The sequence below is a fragment of the Ylistrum balloti genome, unplaced genomic scaffold (genome assembly GCF_031769215.1).
Source record: "Ylistrum balloti isolate Yb309-2 unplaced genomic scaffold, AGI_CSIRO_Ybal_v1 Utg371124, whole genome shotgun sequence".
Lineage (NCBI taxonomy): Eukaryota > Metazoa > Mollusca > Bivalvia > Pectinida > Pectinidae > Ylistrum > Ylistrum balloti.
In genome coordinates, this window is record NW_026782617.1 from 377,060 (window position 1) to 402,466 (window position 25,407).

General features: G+C 34.4%; 2 protein-coding genes across 12 annotated transcripts in view; one reads left to right on the forward strand and one right to left on the reverse strand.

Moving 5' to 3' along the window:
• Positions 1-5,180, forward strand: part of LOC132560847 (RNA-binding motif, single-stranded-interacting protein 3-like) — a 164,811-nt gene extending 159,631 nt beyond the window's left edge. For all 11 annotated transcript variants that reach the window (XM_060225539.1, XM_060225542.1, XM_060225540.1 and 8 more), the window contains one exon: positions 22-5,180. In XM_060225539.1, coding sequence (XP_060081522.1) covers positions 22-31 — 10 coding nt within the window. In that variant the 3' untranslated portion in view covers positions 32-5,180. The remainder of the gene's footprint in view (positions 1-21) is intronic.
• On the reverse strand, positions 5,175-24,132 carry LOC132560849 (oxidoreductase NAD-binding domain-containing protein 1-like). The gene is made up of 7 exons (XM_060225551.1): positions 24,019-24,132; positions 22,611-22,668; positions 13,675-13,781; positions 12,857-12,998; positions 11,932-12,210; positions 6,710-6,806; positions 5,175-5,900 (listed from the first exon to the last, which is right to left on the reverse strand). The coding sequence occupies exons 1-7, from the start codon at positions 24,105-24,107 to the stop codon at positions 5,734-5,736; spliced, it is 939 nt and encodes a 312-aa protein (XP_060081534.1). The 5' UTR covers positions 24,108-24,132; the 3' UTR covers positions 5,175-5,733.
• Positions 24,133-25,407: the final 1,275 nt, after the last annotated feature.

A 25,407-nucleotide genomic window follows, 5' to 3' on the forward strand; every position in this document is an offset into this window, starting at 1 on the left:
TATCACATGTTTTGTTTTCAGTTTTACGTGATTTCATCTCGTGTGCCAACAGAATCAAACATCAGCAACCAATCAACACAATGTGAAACAGATCACCATGGTAACAACCTACGCCATCCATATTCTGTTCAAAGTTGAAGGGAGAACAAACTTATGATTCAGACAAGGATATTACAGAGAAATTGTTGCTTAACGTCGCCCATTTGGGGTTAAATTTGTGAACATATTTAAATAGGAAAACTAATTCATAATAAGTGTATTTGTGAACATTTTGAAATAGAGAAATTCAAAATAAATATTTTTTAGGGACGGTAAAAGTGTATTGTTGACTGTGAAGTGGATATTGCCGTGGTAGTATATTTATGAATTTCCCAAAGACATGAGATAATTCCATCACTACGGACATTTTGAAGGCTCACCAATGGGCAGTTACGGCACTCTCTCTAGAGGACAAATTGAAGCGGTGATTGATGCATCAAAAAAACTTGTTGAGCTTAGTGACGGTAGAATAACTTTGTCTATGCCATTGCCTAAAAGTGATCAACTGGATATTATTTTTGTTTCTTCAAAGAAATGTGATTCAAAGATGCGCCATTTTTATTAGTAATCAGTAGATAAGGACTGAGAGTTTTTTGAGTGAATGTGTTGTTTTGAAATATGTTATTTTTTAAGAACTGTCAAGTTATATTACAAAACTTTACAAGCACCTCTCTTCCAAAGCTGAGATTAATCTTTATCCTTATGGAATAGCAGCAGGACTCTCTTTGTGTAGCCACAAAACTTTTCATAGGAGTAAAATTACACCCCCCATATGAAAACCTTTTGTGACAAAGACTGTCCTTACATGTCATACTACGACTTATTTACTGTATAGTTCTGCTATCCCTGAGATATATCGGGTCAGTAGTTTTATCATGCAAGTACAGATATGTGTTTTGTTGGCGGTTTTTTTCTCCTTTAGGAAATGAAACGCCATTCTAAGGAGTTACTCAAGTTTTAAATGGTTACAGACGGTCAATTCAAAATGTGTTTAATTTAATTTTTAACAGTTGGTGATCTTTTTTCGCAAATTAAGCATTAGTTGTTTAGCACCTTAATTAAGTATTGTTAATAACAGGACGTCATACTTTCTTGATTCCAAGTTGATTTCACCTTTAACATCAATCACTAGTTTCAGCCAAATTATATTTAAGAGAGGGAAACAGGTGATGTATTTTACACCGATATTCTTCATCCTGTTCCCAGAATAACGGACAAAATGTCCTGTTAGAAATTGACTGTGAATTACTTGTAACATCACAGAAAACTTGAGCAATTCCATCCCGTTTCCGACTGACAGCATAGGTGTTAGCGATATGTGAGCAAGAATGATATGAGCCAGGAGTCTATATATGAAATACCGGACATAGGCGCCTGATTTATTGTATTACCGGATGACAACTTGAGTGAATGATTTTTATACGACTCTTATTGATAATGTATCTACCAAGTCAACATTTTTAACTGTACATACATATGCTTCAATTGCAAATAATAATTTTTACCGTTTCTTATTTTTTTTTTTTTTTTTTTTAAGATTTTATTTTTAATTCATTTTATGATAAAATATCTTGTGGTCATATGTGATTTACTGTATGCATCCTCAAATGTTCATGAAATATTGCTAGGAAAAATGAAATGTTTTTTAATGACCTGCGCTACCTTGACAGATGTTTTAGTTTTATTTGTTTTTTTCATTTTTTTTAAACATATGATCATGTATTTTACCAGTACATGTTTAACAATCAGAAATACACTTAAAAATTCTGAAACTTAGAAGAATATTATGTCACTCTTCATTTGAAGACCAAGTGAGTCAGTGATTATCGGTTTAAATCTACTTGGGGAAATGGTATTTTGTATAAAAACAGCAAGGTTTCTGTGACTAATATTAAACAATATTCTAATATTATAAAATTGATTTATTATATAAAGTGTTATGATATCAATAAATTTTAGTAAATCTGGTTATACAAACATTCAGACATCAATTAATTTTAGTAACACCAGAATAACATCAAAACATGCTGTTCAAGGTAGCGACTAAGAAATTGTAGATAGTTTTAGTATCATTTCATTGTAGGCCACATTAGTGTTCACTCTGCACATCATTGTAAATATCATCATGTATTTGACCAATCAGATTGTTTCATCTATAATTTGGTTGCTGGGCAACAGTAAACCAACCACCGAAGCTACCTGAAATATCGTCTAGTTTGGCATTACTCTATACTTGAAATAATAGTATCGATCAAGATATTTCAAAGATTGTAAAAGTGTTGCTTAATTGCTGTTTTTTTTTTTATATATATATTTTTATTTTTTAATTTCCTTACGCCACAAAGACAGAATTTCCGGTAGCTGCGGATGCTAGTTTTCGGTATAGTGCTTCTTCAATTCATTGATAGTCTTATGTTTCATACTACATTTAGTTTAACATAAGTTTGGGGAACATTTGTCACAGCTTACCACAACATGAGAACCTAACAAGTTTATCATTGCTTACATCGTCAATAATGTTTTCATCAAAAATAGCAATTTTCCATTTTTTTTTAATTTTTTTTTTCATTTTTCTTATTTCTTTTTCCCCTTACATGTTACAATGAAGTTCACTTGTAATCGATTAAGAACAAACATGAAATATTCAGGGCAATTTATCAGAAGGCACGGGGCTATCTACATATATGTGCATATATGTAAAATGATTGACAGGGGATCCGTAAACTTGTCTTGTACTTATATGTATAAAAGTGTGTTTTTGAAACAAAAAACTATTTAACCATTAATTATCAAACGTCCAAGAATTGTCTTCCAGACTTTAAATATTATTGAAATTATACCATACCTTGCACCTACTCCTTGGCCCCTGCACATTGTTAAATATATATGTAACTTCCAACGCTATTGGTCGAAGACAAATCCTTCATTAATAACACAATATATATATATATCTACATTATGCAAAATGTCACAGAATGACTGTATGCACATTTACGGTAATCTTCAAACATACAAATTTTCTTTTCTTTAAAAGCTTAAATGTTTCTTGTTTTAAATTCTGAAATGATTTTGTTTGATATTTTGAGCTATTGGTAGAACAAAGACTGTTGGATAAGAGAGTTGTAGTGATAATATTCCATGTGGGGCTGATTGATTGACTTGTTCAAACTGATGTCGTGTTTTTAATTTAAAGTTTACCTTAAAGAGAGAATTAAGTGAATTTGAGAAATTTTTGATAAATCCTTATCAAAATTAAGTCAGATACTCCTATTGAACAAGTCATTTCGAAGTTTTGACAAAAAATACACAGTAAATCTTGTAAATGTGAAGGAGTACTTAAAACGTCTGGTTGGACATCTTTGGTTTGTTTGCAAACTTCAGTTCAACACTACAACCTACTGAAGTGAAAGCAAGATGAACATTTAACAAAATGATCACTATGAAAAACATGTCAAGCTTTTTATTTTTTTTTGACTGATTTGTCCCTTTCAGCAATCTGTTCACCACCCTTATCAACAGGTGATAGATAGTTTTAACAGTCAACGTAGAGGTCCCTTTGAGCTGCTTTTGTTTAAGTCTACACAGTCTTAAGATATAGAATTTTAAAAAGCCAGAACAAATAGCTTTTTCAGTTGATTCAGTATAATAAACGGTAATTATCAGGTTTTAAAAACCGATAACTTTGCTAACCTTTATGTAATAAAATGCAGCTTATGATTGTTTGGAGTGTATGAACCTGAAGTATGACCACACAAAACAGTGCCAGTATCACTTGTACAGACTCAATGTGCAATAATCAAAAATACTGTATAAAGATTTGTTAAGTTTCATTTTTCTTTTTGATTTTAGATTTAAGAGAATGTTCAGAAATTGTTTTTTATATAAATATATTTGCTGTACAGATTGATATTGTGTGTAGGGGAACTGTTTTAAGGCACAGGTGTGTAGAATTCTCCATTCCTATAAGAATGATGAATTTCTGTTCACTAGTAGATGTGGGATGAGGAAACCCACCTCACCAAGAATATTGTACATCGGTGAGGTCTTGCACATTGGAAATGAAAATGTGACAAACGTATGCAAGAGGCAATGTTATATTGAGGATAGATAGAACTTCTTTCTTTGTTCGTCCAAACTATCCGTGCATCTCTACTATGGGCTTCAGTTTACATGTTTTTGTCTAGTTTTTTCTTTTTTCATTTTTATACTTGAATGTCAACATTATCCTACGAAGTATACTTCTTTCCAATGCAAGTCCCGTCTTGTGTGGACCTTATCCCATTTCAGCAGGTTTTTACTATTTATCATTAAGACATCAATTTTAATTTCATCATCCTCGACAGGAAATCAATTTGATCATCCCTCTTTGTTTAAAATTACATCATTGAATCATTTTATACAGAAAACCTTCAAAAATATCAATGTTGCATGCCCATTGTTACCTTGACCCAAATGTGACCTTGCTCTTTTCCTTAAATATTGTTTGGTGTTTTGGAGTATGATAATTGCTGCCTAATTTTAAGTGCCAGCCAACCATCAATCAAATAATGACCTTTGAACCCTAGCATGTATGCCAATTAAATGTTTAGTGAGAGGTACAACATTTATTTTGGGATCAAAGGTGGCTTTACCCCCCCACCATTCATGGTCTTTTGTAAGGCTTATTGAAGCCAGGTCTGTAGTGGGGATGGAGGGGTAGGCGCCAATCATGTTAAAGGAGACTAGATGTTGAAGGTGGATATTTTTATTAAATATTCGTCATGTTGAATGTTGAATTTGAGGTGAAATGTTACATGTTGTATGAAAACAAGACCTTTTTTTCATGTGAATTGTTCAAAAATGTTATTTTTTCATCATTAGTTTTTAGTCTGTAACAGTTTAACATTGGTTATCATTGATGTCCTTGGGAAAATGTCAAATTCATGTCAATCAGCTAATTTTCTTACTCCCGTACAACCTGCGTCTCTGTTGACCAGGCCCTTGTTGTCAATAGTTACAAGTGAAGCTTGTTGCTGCGACAACTTGGCAGGAGGTATGACGTGTGTTTGTGTGATGATTTAAATGAAGCGGTAGTCTTAGATGTTCATCATTGTCATGAAAAAAAGGAAAAAAGCAAAAAATAAAATCAATGACTGTTAAAACTGCCTGGATTTGTTTTTATATACTGATTTTAATCACTTCAAATAAAAACAAACAAAACACTGAATTTATCTAGCAATAAGCCCATGTCTCATCATAAGGTCAATTGGTACATTGGTAAAACACTAGCTTCTAACCTTCAGGCTTTGGGGTTTGGTCCCAGAACAGATGTAAATAAGTAGAGGCTCATTTGTTGGACCACTTGGATTTTCTCCAGGTACTACAGGTTCTTCTTAAAGTATAGAAGACTCCATGCATGCCTCCACCGGGCCAACAAGAGTGATTAATATAGACTGGAAAAAGTTGTGTCATATAAATGACGTCATCGACAATAACCTAATCCTAGGGCGACGTAAAAAGTTGTTTTGTACTTACTAAAATAAGTTATACACAAATGCTATTCTATTGATCTGTAACAGGCCCATCCCCTGAATTTTCGAAATAATTCAAATGCTGGGCATATATAAAGATAAACACAGTTAATTGAAAAATCTGCAACCAACGTTTCAAAGTCGGTAACCTGGATAAAAGCAGCTACAGTTATCAGTCACTCTGCTACCACCATTTCTCAAATAGGATCTGCTGTTGACCAATCCCAGCTCCGAGGAGAATAGTTTCCATGGTTTCTATCATAGGGGAGGGGCCACAAATATAAACCATGGTTTTCTCCTTTCTTAGTCTCCTAAACGAATCTTGTATATCTTGGTGGTTAATTCTTCGGTCTAAAACAAAGCCATAACGTTGTATAGTTAACAGATTCATTTTATATCATATTCATCAAGTAGAAAGCTCATCAATAATTATCAACTGATTCTAGGTCTTTGTCTTTAACAACCACACTCTGAGTTTGATTTAGAAGTCTTCCACAATGATATACTAGCAACACAAAAAACGAACTACCATCCTTACTGATTCATATACAAGTCCAGAGAGTATGTCTGTTGCGGGCCGCAATCTCTGGAGACCTACAGTACCCAAAAGTTTTAACAGATATCATGATGATGATTAAAACTTTTTTGTCATGAACACTGTCATGTTAACCTTGATTTGTGATAAATTTCCATCTTATAACATAACTATAGCATATCTGTGCCAAAGGTTGCTGTATTTTATCATCCCATGAACTGCCAACAGAAATATAACAAGGTAATGAAAACTAAAAACTGGTCTAAATCCTCCAAGTCATTTAACACTACTGATTTTAGAAAGACATTGCAGTATGCCATAAGCATGCATATACAAGACGGAAACTGAAAATGATAGAAATATAAGCATTAAACTGCTCTTAGTTTTTAGTTGATATTATGAAAGCCATCTGGATAAAGGAAAATTCAACATGAAGCACAAACTCTATTGAATTTACCCTTGTCTACTTTGCATTCATATTACACGTAAATGCCAAATAAAAGTTGTTAAATGTATGTGCAGTGGAAGGCGTACACTCTAGCATGGTGACAAACAGGAATAATGCATTTTTCAAAAGACCTTGTAAATGCACCTTATAAAAATGTCTTATGAACATGAAGCTTACTTTTTACAGGCAGTGATGTTTTTTGAGTGGTTTCCCTTGTGAGGAAATACTGACAGTCAACACATGGATACTGTTCGACTGCCTCAGATAACTCTCTCTGTAAGATCAAAGTTTCAGATATATCATACGTGGTACTGTAATCTTGAAAAATAATAAAATGATTTTTTTTACTTTTTTTTTGACAAAATTTAAAAAGAAAAGTTCTTTGGCAACTTACATGATCTACCAACTTCATAAGAGTTAGCTCCCTTAAACAGTCGGACGATTGCGGATTATGCGTGAAATATTACCGTTTATATTTTGAAATTGACTGATGTCTCTTTGCACTACTACATCAACAAAACCAGAAACTACTATCAGGGCTGCAGTCTATGATATTTTTATAAACACTACCCCAGGTATCATAATGATTGGAAATTTCAACGTTTAACACTCAGCTGCCATATTGAATTGCAATATCCCTCACACTTCAAGGCACATAACCAATAACAGGCACAATGGGCCTGCATCACTCACCTGGTATTTAACATTTTCACAAATACATTTACCAATACATGTCTTAACTGAAGGACTGGTTTGAATCAAAAGCGAAGAAAACATCAATATGTTAATGTGATCATATTTCAAACACAAATTCGATAATAACAAGGATTAAGAAAGATGAGAAAGATTTATTTGGATGCTTCTGAAAAAGTACAAAGATGATAAGACCAGGTCTTCCAGAAGGGTGCAAGCCTCTTTTGCTTCATTGAAGAAATCTGTCGTCTTAATCCTAGGTCAATGCAAGTAAGTAGTCATATTCTTAAATTAAATTACACCACAATTCATCTACAACAGTGAGTCATGGCAGACTTCAATTAGTACAATTAACAGAGACAAACACTTTGAACAGGTGTTTTATGGTGCCATTTACAGAGACAAACATTTTGAACAGGTGTTTTATGGTGCCATTTACAGAGACAAACACTTTGAACAGGTGTTTTATGGTGCCATTTACAGAGACAAACACTTTGAACAGGTGTTTTATGGTGCCATTTACAGAGACAAACACTTTGAACAGGTGTTTTATGGTGCCATTTACAGAGACAAACACTTTGAACAGGTGTTTTATGGTGCCATTTACAGAGACAAACACTTTGAACAGGTGTTTTATGGTGCCATTTACAGAGACAAACACTTTGAACAGGTGTTTTATGGTGCCATTTACAGAGACAAACACTTTGAACAGGTGTTTTATGGTGCCATTTACAGAGACAAACACTTTGAACAGGTGTTTTATGGTGCCATTTACAGAGACAAACACTTTGAACAGGTGTTTTATGGTGCCATTTACAGAGACAAACACTTTGAACAGGTGTTTTATGGTGCCATTTACAGAGACCAACACTTTGAACAGGTGTTGTTTTATGGTGCCATTTACAGAGACAAACACTTTGAACAGGTGTTTTATGGTGCCATTTACAGAGACAAACACTTTGAACAGGTGTGGTGCCATTTACATGGTGCCATTTACAGAGACAAACACTTTGAACAGGTGTTGTAGGGTGCCATTTACAGAGACAAACACTTTGAACAGGTGTTTTATGGTGCCATTTACAGAGACAAACACTTTGAACAGGTGTTTTATGGTGCCATTTACAGAGACAAACACTTTGAACAGGTGTTTTATGGTGCCATTTACAGAGACAAACACTTTGAACAGGTGTTTTATGGTGCCATTTACAGAGACAAACACTTTGAACAGGTGTTTTATGGTGCCATTTACAGAGACAAACACTTTGAACAGGTGTTTTATGGTGCCATTTACAGAGACAAACACTTTGAACAGGTGTTTTATGGTGCCATTTACAGAGACAAACACTTTGAACATGTGTTTTATGGTGCCATTTACAGAGACAAACACTTTGAACAGGTGTTTTATGGTGCCATTTACAGAGACAAACACTTTGAACAGGTGTTTTATGGTGCCATTTACAGAGACAAACACTTTGAACAGGTGTTTTATGGTGCCATTTACAGAGACAAACATATTGAACAGATGTTTTATGGTGCCATTTACAGAGACAAACACTTTGAACAGGTGTTTTATGGTGCCATTTACAGAGACAAACACTTTGAACAGGTGTTTTATGGTGCCATTTACAGAGACAAACACTTTGAACAGGTGTTTTATGGTGCCATTTACAGAGACAAACACTTTGAACAGGTGTTGTAGGGTGCCATTTACAGAGACAAACACTTTGAACAGGTGTTTTATGGTGCCATTTACAGAGACAAACACTTTGAACAGGTGTTTTATGGCCATTTGCAAACATTTACAGAGACAAACACTTTGAACAGGTGTTTTATGGTGCCATTTACAGAGACAAACACTTTGAACAGGTGTTTTATGGTGCCATTTACAGAGACAAACACTTTGAACAGGTGTTTTATGGTGCCATTTACAGAGACAAACATTTTGAACAGGTGTTTTATGGTGCCATTTACAGAGACAAACACTTTGAACAGGTGTTTTATGGTGCAAACATTGAACAGGTGTTTTATGGTGCCATTTACAGAGACAAACACTTTGAACAGGTGTTTTATGGTGCCATTTACAGAGACAAACACTTTGAACAGGTGTTTTATGGTGCCATTTACAGAGACAAACATTTTGAACAGGTGTTTTATGGTGCCATTTACAGAGACAAACACTTTGAACAGGTGTTTTATGGTGCCATTTACAGAGACAAACACTTTGAACAGGTGTTTTATGGTGCCATTTACAGAGACAAACACTTTGAACAGGTGTTTTAGTGCCATTTACAGAGACAAACACTTTGAACAGGTGTTGCCATGGTTTACAGAGACAAACACTTTGAACAGGTGTTTTATGGTGCCATTTACAGAGACAAACACTTTGAACAGGTGTTTTATGGTGCCATTTTTTACAGAGACAAACATTTTTTGCCATTTACAGTGCAAACACTTTGAATTTACAGAGACAAACACTTTGAACAGGTGTTTTATGGTGCCATTTACAGAGACAAACACTTTGAACAGGTGTTTTATGGTGCCATTTACAGAGACAAACACTTTGAACAACACTGTTTTATGGTGCCATTTACAAAGACAAACATTTTGAACAGGTGTTTTATGGTGCCATTTACAGAGACAAACACTTTGAACAGGTGTTTTATGGTGCCATTTACAGAGACAAACACTTTGAACAGGTGTTTTATGGTGCCATTTACAGAGACAAACACATTGAACAGGTGTTTTATGGTGCCATTTACAGAGACAAACACTTTGAACAGGTGTTTTATGGTGCCATTTACAGAGACAAACAATTTGAACAGGTGTTTTATGGTGCCATTTACAGAGACAAACACTTTGAACAGGTGTTTTATGGTGCCATTTACAGAGACAAACACTTTGAACAGGTGTTTTATGGTGCCATTTACAGAGACAAACATTTTGAACAAGTGTTTTATGGTGCCATTTACAGAGACAAACACTTTGAACAGGTGTTGTAGGGTGCCATTTACAGAGACAAACACTTTGAACAGGTGTTTTATGGTGCCATTTACAAAGACAAACATTTTGAACAGGTGTTTTATGGTGCCATTTACAGAGACAAACACTTTGAACAGGTGTTTTATGGTGCCATTTACAGAGACAAACACTTTGAACAGGTGTTTTATGGTGCCATTTACAGAGACAAACACATTGAACAGGTGTTTTATGGTGCCATTTACAGAGACAAACACTTTGAACAGGTGTTTTACGGTGCCATTTACAGAGACAAACACATTGAACAGGTGTTTTATGGTGCCATTTACAGAGACAAACACTTTGAACAGGTGTTTTATGGTGCCATTTACAGAGACAAACACTTTGAACAGGTGTTTTATGGTGCCATTTACAGAGACAAACATTTTGAACAAGTGTTTTATGGTGCCATTTACAGAGACAAACACTTTGAACAGGTGTTTTATGGTGCCATTTACAGAGACAAACACTTTGAACAGGTGTTTTATGGTGCAAAGTTACAAGTAATTCTACAGTCAAAAAAGACAAAGTCTTTAGGTATTACAACAATTTTGACCCCACTGACTCAAATACAAGTAAAGAAAATTTTTTCCTACATTTTGCAGCACGTAAGCCATCAATTACAAGTCAAATCATATTATTCTATGACTTTTTGGTGAATCAAAAGAAGAAATAAAAGTGATATGATACGATTAAGCCCTGTGACATTTAATATGGATTAAGGTCATTTCTTCTCACATGTGAAAAGCTTCAACCTATTACCAAGTATAGTAAGCTTAATTCAACTATTAAACGGCAGTTCAGAAGAAGCCATTTAAGGAAAATTTGACTGATGACAAATGGATGACCACAGATATTTTACCACAGCAATTTGTGCCAGGTGAACTGAAGCTGATTTTAAAGATTATAACTCATTTCTTCTGGGAATCAAACATGTGTCTTTGAGCACTCATGATCTATTTCTACCAGAAAATAGACACTGACCATACCAAGTTAGAAATACCCTTGTTGCAACTTACCAGCTGATAGTGTTGTTACAGACTGTTTTCTCAGTGATATCTTCTGCTTAATCTTTAATTGTTTTAAGTTACAATTTTCATATCAGTGCATTTCAGTTGTGAATTGCATATTCGAACAAATCAATGATATGATAATGTGTTTGAAACAGAGAGATAGCCTTGAAATCATAGCAGGACTTAAAGAGTTATGTAAATGTAAAAATTTGCTTATTTCACAACAATTGGAAAACAAGCATTTACCATTATATTAATCACTCTTGTTTGTCCAGATGGAAGCACATGAGGGGTCATATTTCAGGGAGGAAACCAGAGTATTTGGAGAAAACTCACTTGGCCAGGCAGGTGACCCTATACCTTAGCATGTTCTGTTCCGGGAGTTGAACCCCCGACATCTAGGTAAATAAGTACATTGTGTATGGATATGAGAGGCAATATTGGCCAGGCAGTCAATTCTATAACTTTCCAGGATGCTGGCATATTCTAGCCATGAAGAGACAAACATTTGTATATTTATATCAAACATACATATTGTATATATATGTTTCCACTTCTTGTAAGTGTCTCTATTTGGTCTCAATCATACAAAGTGTGAAAGATTTAAGATACTCTGATTCCAAAGCTCTTCCATTAAACATGTGCTTCCATACAAACTAATTAATATTTAATACATACCTGAAATATCAGTTCATCTTCAACGCTGGCGGAATACAGCAAGCAAACTTTATTTGGTGCATGGTCGAAGTTGTCTGCCCCTGCTGTATTTTTGTCTAGTATTACAAAATTCTCTTCCTTTTTCGGTAACAGATCTGTTACATGACACAAAATACTGTACAGTGGATTGATTCCGATTCCTCCGGCCAATAGGAGAAGGTCTGGTTGTGGGTCGTCAGGTTTCGGGTCGTAGAATGTATCACCTCCTGATCGTATATTCACTTCAATACCTTCTCTGCACTGTAGACAAACAAGTTATTGAGGAACAGCAGTCACAAACTGTTATTTCTCTGTACATACTCAATAGTTCAATACTATTTTTTCTGTATAATAAAAACAGTGAACCCAAGATTTTTTTTTTTATATATCTTTATCTCCATTTTTTCTTCATTTCATTTTTTTTCTTGTTCATGTCAAAATCTAACAGATATAACCTAGAACCCGAGTCATCTATCAAACATTTTTCAGGAAAAAGAGATAACAAGAATAGTATGAGGACAGACAAAAGATAGAAGGACAAATTGAACGTGAAGGGAGATTTGAACACCCCACTCTCTGACAATGAGTCATTATTTAACAGTTATTTCAACTTACACATGTAGTTATATCATAATGTTACCCTGGTAAATTTTAGCTGCAATATACCGCTACGCTAGAGAGAAAGTCTCTTTAACTCAATCGGTTGAGCGTCAGACTAGTAAAACCTAGGTCCCAGGTTTGAATCATTAAGGACCTGTTATTAGTTAGCCATGCCCCTTATGTCTTTACTTTACTTATCAGACTAGTAAACCAGAGGTCCCGAGTTTGAGTCCTAGAAGATGTGTTGAAATAAATAATGACCTCTGTTGTAATGATTAGATTAACAGCCAGATCACGGGAGTCTTACCTGTGTATGGACCCAATGAGCTGGTGGGTGATTACTTTTCTTAACTGCCAGGTCCAACAAGCCATCCTGAGCTAGTTTCCGTGGTGAAGAACACATTGAAAAACCACCCACTTTTTCTACCTTGGGAATCATCATGTCCACCCTGAAATACAACTTGATCTCTGACGTCAATCAGATTTGGAGGCATAATTGAAAAGTGAGACACAAGGAAAATATGGTTGAGGATTTTTTTTCTTGGTTTCAGAACAATCCATGAATATAAAAAAGAAAAAGATGACTGTCTAATAAGTCTCAAAATTAAACACACAACTTGCATGTAAAATTTGAGATAAATCATACCATTTCTTGAGAAAAGTGAAAACAAAAATTTGTTTATAATGATGATCAGAAAGCCTATGACGAGATGCTGGGAAAAATTTCTCAGCTGACGTCATCTCCTACAAAGGACTGCAGTGATTTTACGAAGGATTTTTTCATGCGAGTCCATAACATCAATTCCAAAACTTTTATTGAGTCCCACTTCTAAGAGATATGGTGGGTTCTGAAAAATCTGAGTGATTTCCACAAGAAAAGTTATGAGTCAACCAGGACTCAAATATCTGAGTCCTAAATATCACTATAGGAGGACAGCTGAAGCATATTCTTGCTGCAGATTTGAACAACAACAGATAACAAGGACGATCTATTGTAACTACAGTCAAAAGATTGATTAACAACCCCGAAATTAAACGGAAAACACCAATAACACAATTGACACAGTCCACATGAAGTGGAAGAGTACAGAAAGGTGCGTTTCACCCAATCAATCGCGTGCTCACCATTGCCCTGCCTTGAAGAAAAAACGCTTATCATGGACCTTCAAGGTCAGCTTTTTCACTGTTGACGACTCATCCTTCACCTTGACAACTGTCGCACCAGACACAACCTGCAAAACACCATCACCCAAAGTTCATTTCATTGACAACGGCAACAGATCGTGGAATAGGGTTTTTCTTCTTGGATTAATTTCTGTAAAGTATCATAAGTATAACGGAGAAAGTAATCAATACCAATAAAATTTGTAGCCTTTATCAAGTTAACGGTAATATTTAGTTGTTGTTGTGAGAAATGAGATAGATTGTAGCTTGCAGAGTGCTGGCCTATGCAACCTCCTATGAAGATTTAAAGTGAATAGTTCAATACTTGTGACTTTTCATGACTTGTTTTTCAGGAAGATGACAAATGGACAAATCAGTGCTGTTGTGGCTGTGTCCGTGTGCTAGACATTTTACCCCAGTATAACTTGTTGCATGCGATGGGTCCATAGTATTGTTCAGTGATGAGGTGGCAGCCATCTTAATAAAGGACAGATGGACGACATGTCAGAAGCATTTTACTGTATAAGTAGAAATATTCCTGGGGGATATAATTTCACTATGTCTGTAGTCATTAGGGATAACACGAAATTAAATGACCAAGGAACATTTCTAGATTAAATGAAAATAGATGTTACTATTGTTTACATGGACATCAGTTCATAATTATGTGCGAAAATTTATATCTGTGAAATAGCCTACAACCAGGTTAACCACGATATAGACATGCAAGGTGCATGATACCTGCCAAGGATTTGTGATTAAAACACACAGAGCAGACAAGGTAATATGACACAAGTAGATACACATCATGAATAATGCAGTCTACATCTGTTAGGTAGACATAGTTATAGGATGTGGGTAGATAAATGTTAAGTAGACATCATCACAAAGCTTTGGAGACAGTCATAAAACTATGTATGGTACATGTGGTGAATACTTCATCACAGCATTTCAGTTTTCTAATAACTCATCACAGTCTTTCAGTTTTCCTGAACACAGAAAGTGTTTCATATTAAAAAATCCGCAAGAAAGTGAAGTCCATGTCAAATGATATTCAGAAATCTGCATAGCCATAGATCAAGAGCTCACACTCATACATAATGGATATCTTGTTTACCTCCATCACTGATTAATGATGACGCACTTTTCAAGTTGACGAGCAGTTTGACATTCATATCTTCACCAATGTAAATACACTTATTGCTGATAAAGCACCACTGCAGGTGTATTATTTATGTAAAAGTGGAGCGTAAAGATCACTTCATCGTACAAGTTTTTGCTGGTGTCTAATGGTAGGGTATTGACAAAGAGAGCAAAAGATACTTTCAAGTTACCCATTAAAGCCATCATGTAAAAAATAAAGCTGATTTTAAATGGCTTTTGTAACTTCAATGAATTTTTAATGAAACATACACAACCTTTTAATGACGTTCAGCAACAGTAGTATCACTTGAGACCTAGTTAAAGCAGGACATTTTATTATGCAATCCTATCACTTTTAAGGCTTTTGACCACTCCACTTGTCATTTGTAAGCTACATCCTTTAAAATTATTGTGAAACAAGAAATGGGTGTTTTTAATAGCTTTGGTAACTTTAATTGGTTACTTTTAATTGTCCTGGTAACTTTAATTGGTTACTTTTTATTGTCCCGGTAACTTTAATTGGTTAGTTTTAATTGCTTCGGTAACTTTAATTAGTTGTTTTTAATAGCTTTGGTAAATTTAATTGGTTGTTTTAATCACTTTAGAAACATTAATTGTTTGGTTTTAGTTGCTTTGGTAACTTTAATTGGTTGCTTTGACTGTTTTTAATAGCAATTTTAATGAGACTTTGCAAGCACAAATCATCCCAGTTTAGCAGCAATTGATTATCTTGTTAGACTGCCATTTGACAAAGCTGGAGCACACATCCACAAGTTGCATGTAAATGATTTCCTTACTCAAAAGAATCTGGATCTGCTGCCGGCAAAATTATCTGACCTTTCACTTAATTGTAGCACAAAACCAATACATTCAGATGAAATGTTGGTTTAAGTAAACTGATTAAAACTGACGTTTGTCTAGATTTCTGGTGGATTTGTTTGCGTCTGAAACAGCATTCCCAAGGCATTTTTCTATAATCTTGTTGAATCCATGCTGCACTGGCACAACATTTCTGTTGCTACTTACAATAGACATACCTAGTATTGACACAGGACATTGTGCCTTTACTATAAAATAGGTGTTCTTTAGACAATTCTTAGCAAAATGATCTTGAATAAAATTTGCCTTTTATAATTCTCAAACTAATTGTACTTTTTGAAGATAGTGTCTAACATACAGGTTGTGTTAGTATGTTTATAACAAGAATATAAAGTATGTAATAGGGGCCACAGTGGTTAAGGTTTCTGACTGTCTTTATCACTATCCCTCCACCTCTAGGTCACTGGTTCGAGGTCAACGTGGAGCAATTACAAGGAAATGACCGCAGGTTAGTGGTTTTTCTCCTGGAACCTCGGCTTACCGCCACCATCCAAACCTGGAACGTCCTTAAATGACCCTGGCTTTTGATAGGACGTAAAGCTACTATAAACTGAACTAAACTTACTGTTTAATATGTGTAAAACTAATCCAGTATCCAAATTAGATTGAGTCCTCTTTTGATGCCAGAAATATCAAATTAACTCCATATTGTTATCTTTAGAAACAGCCAATTTCATTTTCTGCAAGACATCACTTAAACTGTTACTATGTGCTTTACCAAATCCAGTGTACGACTGATTACAGTCTGTAAATATGATGATAAACATGTGGACACAAAAATGTGATGCTATCCTAAACTTTGTGGAAATCGGTACATTTTATTTGTTCTTCAGCGCAATATAGCTTTACAAGATCCCCTCAGCTACTCTCACATGTTAAGGATTATATCATTCAAAATTGTCACATTATTTGTAAAAAAATTTTGATGATAAAACACTTATAAAGGAGGGAAAGATAAGAAGGCAGAAAATGTAGAAATGAGATCCAAACATTCTGGAGTAGAAATTCATAACTCCTGCATCAGTTTCTCAGATTTTCTTCCATCGTAAACATCTACATCAATCTGTACCAAGTTATGATGAAATCCAACACATCTTGTAGAAGGAGTTGTCTCTAAAGCAGACAAGGGCCATAGCTCCAAAATATTTTGGTTATCTGCAACTTCCTTCAGTTCATTAAAGAATATCCTCATATCATACATATGTTTGTATAGATATGCTTCCTATGTGCCAAGTTATAATCAAATTATGTAAAATTAAATACAACAAACTCATTGTTGAATTAATTGCCCTTACAAAGGAATAACAGAGAAAGTGATTTTTCTATCAAAACTTGACTGCAATCTATATGGTCTGATCTTAGTGTGTAAACCGACAGCGCGACAAAATACAGATCCACAATCCATCTGTTGTTGAAAGAAAATGAGCATTTATTTGGCGAAAGACTACACGAACATTTTTGGCTGTAATATGGTTATATTATCGTTACCTTGTAATGATCAGAAATAGGTCAATGATTTTAATTTGGTATGAATACAGTATTCTGTCAGAGTTCGCAAATCTGCTGGTAGCTAAGTTTGTAATCAAGTCACGTTATTCTCCGAACAATTTCAAAAATGACTGCCGCTAAACATTTAATAACGGGTGCTCAAAAGTGATTTACATCCGTAAAAAAATATGACAAAATCAAATGGTTTGTAATCATTGTGTAGTTTAATATTCACTTCAATACCAAGGGTTATTTTATACACATACAAAACATTTTGACATAATTTTTTTTTAATTTGTTCAATAACATAGCTTGGTGCCATACCTTACATTACATTAATCCACATATAAATGATCAGATCATGTACTGATAACAAAAGGACTAGAAAAACAAGGACGTTTTAAATAAATTTTAAAAAAATCTAATTACATTTGAAAAAGCTGAACCTACTTCAATTGAATGTTTATTTAATAAAGCTCACACATTCTTATGTCACTTCAAAGATTATTTTTTTACATATTCAATTGCATTATGCACATAAATATCAGAAACTTTTGATCACCTCAAGACAATGTTAATAAATTTCAAAACTGACAAAAAAAATTGAATCATATTTTCTAATCAAATGTGTTGATTTTTTTAAAAACAAATTCTAAAATTCTGCAATTTAAAAAAAGTATCACAAAACACTTGGAAGATTGTTTTTTACATGTTATCTATGATGCATAACCAACATGATACAGCTGCTAGCATGGGCAATGCAGATGATATATGTTATATACTGTATAATCCTTTTGTGCAAATTTGTAAAGATCTGGCTTCTTGCTTTACAGGTGATAAGGATCCTTATGTTTCATACCTCTTTACTCATGAGTTCAATGAAAATGATAATTTAATGTAGAAGTTCCTTTCAATATTGAAATCATACATTTGCTTCAATGTAATTTTACTTTACAATGCAGAAACCACAAACACAACACAAAACTTCTCATACTTGAGACAGAAAAAATTTAACAAGCTACCTGGTGCTAGATTTTTCTGTTCCCTTCAATCTGTGTGGTACCTTTATTCAATATTTGGCCTTAAGATATCAAAATTAAAATCACATCCTGTTTTTCTGATGTTTAACCACAACGGGAGGCAACCTTATTAATTTGAAGAATTTGGAAATGAGACTAGGTGAGAATTTTTTATGCAAATTTGACACTATAATGTAGGAAAAAAAGAATGTTACCTGTATATGTTAAACATTGATTTATCACAATCTCAGCTTCCTCTCAAATGAGATTTTGTTACGAAAACTATTCTATATATTAACTTGCTTTTTCTTCAATTCAGAAACTAAAAATCTGTGTAACTGTTGTCAGTATTAAAGCATTGATTAGGTAGAAATTATCAATATAACTACAGCACCATGAAGAATCGGTATGATTTCATGGACCTTGTCAGACTCTATATGGCAAAGTTACACATAAACCAGGGGCCTATTCATATAAATGGACAAATCAGTTTGTCTGAACATTAAATAAATGTAATATTTTTGGCATACATTAGGACAAACCTGCAAATGTTAACACAGGCCCTGAAAGATTTATTCGAAGCTTATTAGAAAGCAAATTAAGATCAGTAGGTTTGCCCATAAATGAACAACTCATGTCCAGCTGGTCAAACTGCTAAACAAAAATGGCTAAATAAAGCATGTAAGCAACTACATAGATCAAATTAGTTAGAAAACACACAGCAAAACTGCAAACCTTGCCAGCCATCAATACAGTACTCATCCTTATTAACTAGTGATAAACTCAGATTAGTGAACTTGGACGATTAAAAGAATCATGATTAATGGAATAGAAACTGGTCATATCTAATGTTCAAATGCAAAAGCTTCCTTGGTGGGCTTATTTCATCACCAGAACAGACTCATGAAATTGCCACATTAGTGAAACTGATTTTAAGGGCTTTTTGAGGTCCCAAGCGAAATTGTTCCATATTTAAGTAATAACCACTAGATTTGCAACTTACTACTAAAAATTTTCTTTCAAATTCAGCAATGTTCTTCCTAAAATGAGACAAAAATGCCCAATCCCTAACTGATGAGAAAAACAAAACAAAAAAGTAAATGAAAAAACAAAAATTCAAAAATAAGAGTACCAGTAATATAAACATATTGATTAATCATTCAGTCATTTGTGTTACAAAAGGTACATTTTTTATATAAAGCTGGTGTGTCAATAGACTATGCATGTTCAAAATCATTAACAACTAATTTTTGTACAACAATTTAAATTTCTCGTGAAAACAACACACCCACAAAAACAAAAAAGGTCAATAAACATATACCAGTATATCCCACAAGAAAAAGCATTGGTCCATACCTTATACAATGGAGTCAGGCGGGGCCTGTATCACTCACATTATCAGAATTATGTCACACAAATATGGATCTAAGTATGAAAACATCATCAAAACAGGCTGAATATTTCTATAATTGTCTAATAACCATTTCATATTATGGATCTTTTTAAAAAGCAGATTTCATATTTTTTATGTTGTGTAAAAAGCAGATTTCATATTTGTATATGAATAACTAAAAATGATTGCTAGCAGAATGAAATGATCCTCTTTCATCATATGAAATTTTTTGTTACCTTTCTTTTTTTTATTTTTTTTTATGTCTTTTTTATTATAGCAAACTCATTCATAAAACTCACTTTAGCTGTTTGACAACAAATTTCACGCATGACCTAGTTCTGCAGCCTCTTGGCTATTGACAAGATGTCATAATTTCACCTTGAAAAATTCTAGGAATACTTAGCATGTAGATCTCTTAGTTGTTTCAAAGAAATAAAGTATTTGCTGTTTAAATAACAAAAATGTTGACAACAGATACCCTACACCACCATCTTGACTCATGATTACAACTCATCAAAGATTAAACAATATGTAAAACCTTTTAATACTTCTTCATTGCAATATAAAAAATGTCTTTAATATTTTGATTTACAATCGGAAGAAATGAAACCAGGATATGAGGATGCATAACAACAAAAAAAACATATAGTCAAATTTTGAATAAAATGTTTAACTTTGTATATTATCATGTAACTCTACATTATACATATAAATACATGCAATTAAAATTTTTTAAAAAATTTATCCTTTTGTATTGAGTCTACCAATATCTATGAAATGAGATTCCTATAAAAATTCTTTGATCAATAATCTTTATTGTAAAAGCTGATTATGGTAAGTAAGAATACAAGTACATGCTTGTACACTCCGTTAAAAAAAAAGATAATAATAAACATCATTTTATTCTGTCAATAATATCTTCCCTACATAGTGCCATTGACTTACTATCATCTATCCATTCCATCACTATTTCATAGCTATGGATAATGGTTAGTGTATTTACAGAAAATAATTGTCCTTCTGGCATACCGACGTTGTGTAGGATTCAATCAATAGATAAAATAAATATCTATAAATATGTCACGTTATCATTCATATGTAATTGTTGCACAATTTATGTATGAATGTACTCAACCTATCATTTTTATTCATTTTTTAGATGCAGTCTTTGCTTAATGCATCAGATAATATGCATCCTTCTCAATAAGTTTCAAAGCCCCTGTCCTTATATCATTTACTCTGCCTGTCTTCATATTTATTCCCATACATATGAAAAACAAGAGGCCTAAGGGCGTTAACAGTTACCCGAGTCACAAAGCTTGTTGTAACATGTCATAGAAATTATCTTTTTTTTCAAAGTTTTATAACTTTAACTTTATTGTACACATAATGCAAATGTAAATTGTATATACATTAACTGCTCTATGCTAAGGCTTCTAACCGAGTTTGAATTAAAAGTATTTAAACTTAAAAGTTGAATTTTCCTATACCTTCTGACAAAAAGTTGAAATCTCAATACGACTCCAGGATACAAATCACCTTAACAATGACTGGCTAGGTTCATCTGAGAAGAACATTATTTCAATTTGAGAAGGCTTGGTGAAACTCTACGGATAAAAATGCTGAGAAAAATAAATAAAAAATAATCTCTTTGTACCAAGGAAAATGTGACTTCATGAATTTTGTTTTGTCATAAAGTATGTCTCAATTTAAACATCAACATTGAGAGTTTTTGGCTTCTCCCAAGTAAATTCTGGTCTGCCAAAGTGACCATAGCAAGCTGTCTTTCGATAGATTGGGTCATGAAGATTTAATTCCTTAACAATGGCACCAGGGCGAAGGTCAAAGTTATCCTTTATGACCTTGAGAAGCTGTTCCTCTGTCAGTTCAGATGTACCAAAACTCTGTACCGTTATGGAAAGAGGCCTGGCTACACCAATGGCATAAGACACTTGAATGAGAACTCTCCTACATAAACCTGCCGTCACCAGAGATTTAGCAATCCAGCGTGTCGCATAAGCTGCTGATCTGTCAACTTTGGAGAAGTCCTTCCCTGAGAATGCCCCTCCTCCATGTGCACCCCACCCTCCATAGGTATCCACAATGATCTTTCGGCCAGTCAGACCAGCATCGCTCTGAGGACCTCCAATGATAAATTTTCCCGAGGGTTGTATGTGAAAGATTGTGTTACTGTCAACATACCTCTGTGGAATTACAATGTTGACAACCTTGTCCATGATCTGCTGGCGTAGTTCTTCTGTGGTCACTTCCTCGTTGTGCTGAGCCGACACGACAATGGTGTGTACACGTAATGGTACACAAGCTCCACCATCATATTTATATTCCACCGTAACCTGGGTCTTTGTGTCTGGTCTAGCCCATGGCAGGCCCCCATTACGACGCAGTTCAGCAATTTTTTGGTTCAGCTTGTGAGACAGGACTACAGTGAGAGGCATACATTCTTCTGTCTCATCGGTAGCATATCCAAACATTATGCCCTGGTCCCCAGCTCCAATGTCATCTTCTGAACGATTCTGATGCACACCTTGAGCGATATCTGGACTTTGTTGTTCTAGCGCCATCAGAACATTACACGTTTTGTAATCAAAGCCTTTGGCAGAGTCATCATACCCAATCTGCTGGACAGTATCGCGGACAACCTGTTGATAGTCAACAGTAGCTGAACTAGTTATCTCACCTGCAAGGAGAATCATGCCAGTTTTTGCGACTGTTTCGCATGCAACCTTTGCCTTTGGATCCTGCTGTAACAGAGCATCTAAAATGGCATCACTAATTTGGTCACACATCTTGTCTGGATGTCCTTCCCCAACAGATTCCGACGTAAAGAGGAAGGTTCCTATGTCGTCCTGGCTACATTCCTCAGCATAGTGTTTGTGGATCTCAGTATAGTGATCCTTTCCAGCGTCACAGTTGTTTGTGAAGTCAGACATGTTATGTTTGAATGTTGTACTTACGTTGTGTCTAGTGTTACTGGCTGTTCTTTGAAGGTGGTCCAAGGACATGCGCCTGACACTACAAAACATAACAATGTGTGGTCTTCAAGGATTGTTAGTCATATGTGTGAAAATTACATGAAACTATGTATGATGATTCCTTAGTTACAAGAAACTGGTTTGGAATGCATTTTCAGTTTTGATAACACAGTGTTAAATAATGTTCCATGTCATATATAGCAATAGCTACAACATAATTTGAAAATGTGATCACAAAATGCAATTTATAACTTCAAGATACTGGTATACAGGGACAATATATCAGAGGTTCACTACTAGTTTTAGGTGGTTAGCAATTATCTATCTTTTCTGGCCAACACTGTAAAGTTCATGACTGAGAATCGTAAGTTGGTAACATTGTCTACTTATTTTTGTTTATTTTTAGTAATCGATGATAGTTAAAAAAGAAATTTAAACAGATATACAGTGTAAGAAAATATCAATTTCATTTGAAAGGATTTAAACAAAACTTGGTATGTTATAATGATTAAGTAATAGAGCTCATTATTTCAATTCTTCCCCTAGGATTTGAACCCAGGACCTCTGGAGTACTAGCACTTAACTGATCAAGCCAAAGAGAAGTTCTCTCTCGTCAATTAGTATTTTGCAGTTAGTATTTTACCAGGGTTACATACTACCCCTCAAGGAAATAACTCATCTTCAAGTTTCCAGCAATTCTTGTGGAAGTAATGCAAAGTCTGAGTCCCTATGTGGACGCCCATGTAACATAGATTCAGTTTTATACTCAAGTGATTCTGTCCTAGTCCTGGAATGAGCATATTTGTGATTTTTTTAAAAAGTATTACAGTGTAATCATTAAAACTACTCCTAAATTATCATGGCATTCAGTCGACTCTTATTATTTGACTTGTCAAATCCCAAATTACATACATATCATGAAGACATTCCCTTCCACAAGTCATTTTAGGGGTCAAAACCTGCTCTCAAGGGTCAACTGAATGTCATAGGGTCTACTGGATGCCTTGATTATCATTACAAGTAATAGTCTCTTTGGCATATCAAACATAATTCATATAATTCAGAGAAAAAATAAATCCCGGTTACTTTCTCGAATATAGCGTCAGACCTCTTTTGTTTTTGTGGAAGGCTTAAATGGAGAGGTTCGACATTGTAAGTCGTTACGCAGGGAAAATTATCGCGTTGTAAATTTGGTTTCAATTATGCAGGGTTAATGGCCTTAAATACGAAAGTTGTTAATCGTATCTGACAATATGTCGGTTTTAATATGGTTCCTGCTTAACAAATTGCGATTACATAAATTCGGGCACTCACCTATCAACAGAAAGCCGACTGTTGCGAGAATACAGAAATAAGTTTAAGCCGGCCTACATACACACTTATTACTTACCAGAATCTCGTGGATGCTTTCGACGCTATTCTCAAAAAACTGACTCTCGAGAAATTTGATATGTATTTCAGACAATGATTGGTTATCATATCAAATATCTTCCTCACACGGACTTTCGCATGTTGTCAGAGTGTTCCCGGAAAGGAAGTAGTAATTAGCTTCTAAAAAGGAACCGTATGTCCGGATTATGGTGACACGAGAAAAATATAGCCATACCTCTGATTATGACAAAAGAAAAAAAAATTATAAGATAAACCGGCATTATCATATTTAATGTCAGAGAAATTTTTAACGTGCTCTTCGTGGTTTTGTTTAGTCGCATTCCGTTTTCATTTATGAAACTGTTAGTTCCTCATATTGCTTTCTTTTCAAACTATCATTCGACTTTAATAGGTTGATAATTGCAAACACATGTAGGACTAGACAGCTTTTTAAAACAAGCAAAACAAAGAACTTTTCCAGTTTGGGTCCCACCATAATAAAAGTCACACGTACTCATTTGAGCTCCTACCAAAATTTCCACAAAGTGCTTGCTAGTGATTGATTTAAGATTCAAAGTTCAAAGGTCAGAATTAATGTTACCAATTTTTTTTTTTACACAATGCCCCAAGTTCTCTCAAGCTGATTTATTTTACTAATTTCATTGCTTTTTCATAGAAAGTGCAATAACTTCAGTTCTTTCTGGCCAACGCCATTTATATCACTTCCAATGCTTCCTCACATTTACTTGGTTAGTTGTGTTTTTGTCTCCTTGAATCGTCCCATTTCTTGGTGTTGCCTCTCCGCTGAACATCTATGTTCTGGCTTTACAGGTCTGTAGTTCAAAGGTCCAAGAAAGTGTTACAATAAATGGGAAAATTCATTATCCACAATATCTAGATCTTTTTTAATTTCCTTGCTCTCCTTTCACTAGGTTGTCAGTCAAAGCTTCCTCAAAGAAAACGCTCACTTAGAGAAAATGCTCACTTGTGATTCCTTTTCAAGATTGTATTTGATTTACATGATGCTGTTTATAAACAAGAGGCTGAAAAGACCTGTATCACTCACATGGATATTAAAGAAAGAATAACAAATTATGGTATGTTCTATCATCCCTGCTTAGGTGCCAATACACATCATAAACATTATATTAGTGTTGGTGTTCATGTTTTGAAAAATAATGAACATTCTTAATACTTCTATAAGTGTTTGCATATTTTAGCAAATCTAACCCTAGTGAACATGAAGGCCTTTTTTTTGAAAACCTGTAACATTCCATCCAAGATACATGCTCACCAATTATCAAAACCCTGAAACGTTTGAAATTTGCCCCCCTTTTTAACTTTGAAAACATGTCAAGGTCATTTATTTTGAGTAGCTTCATAGAACTCCATCCAGGTCCCTTCTAGC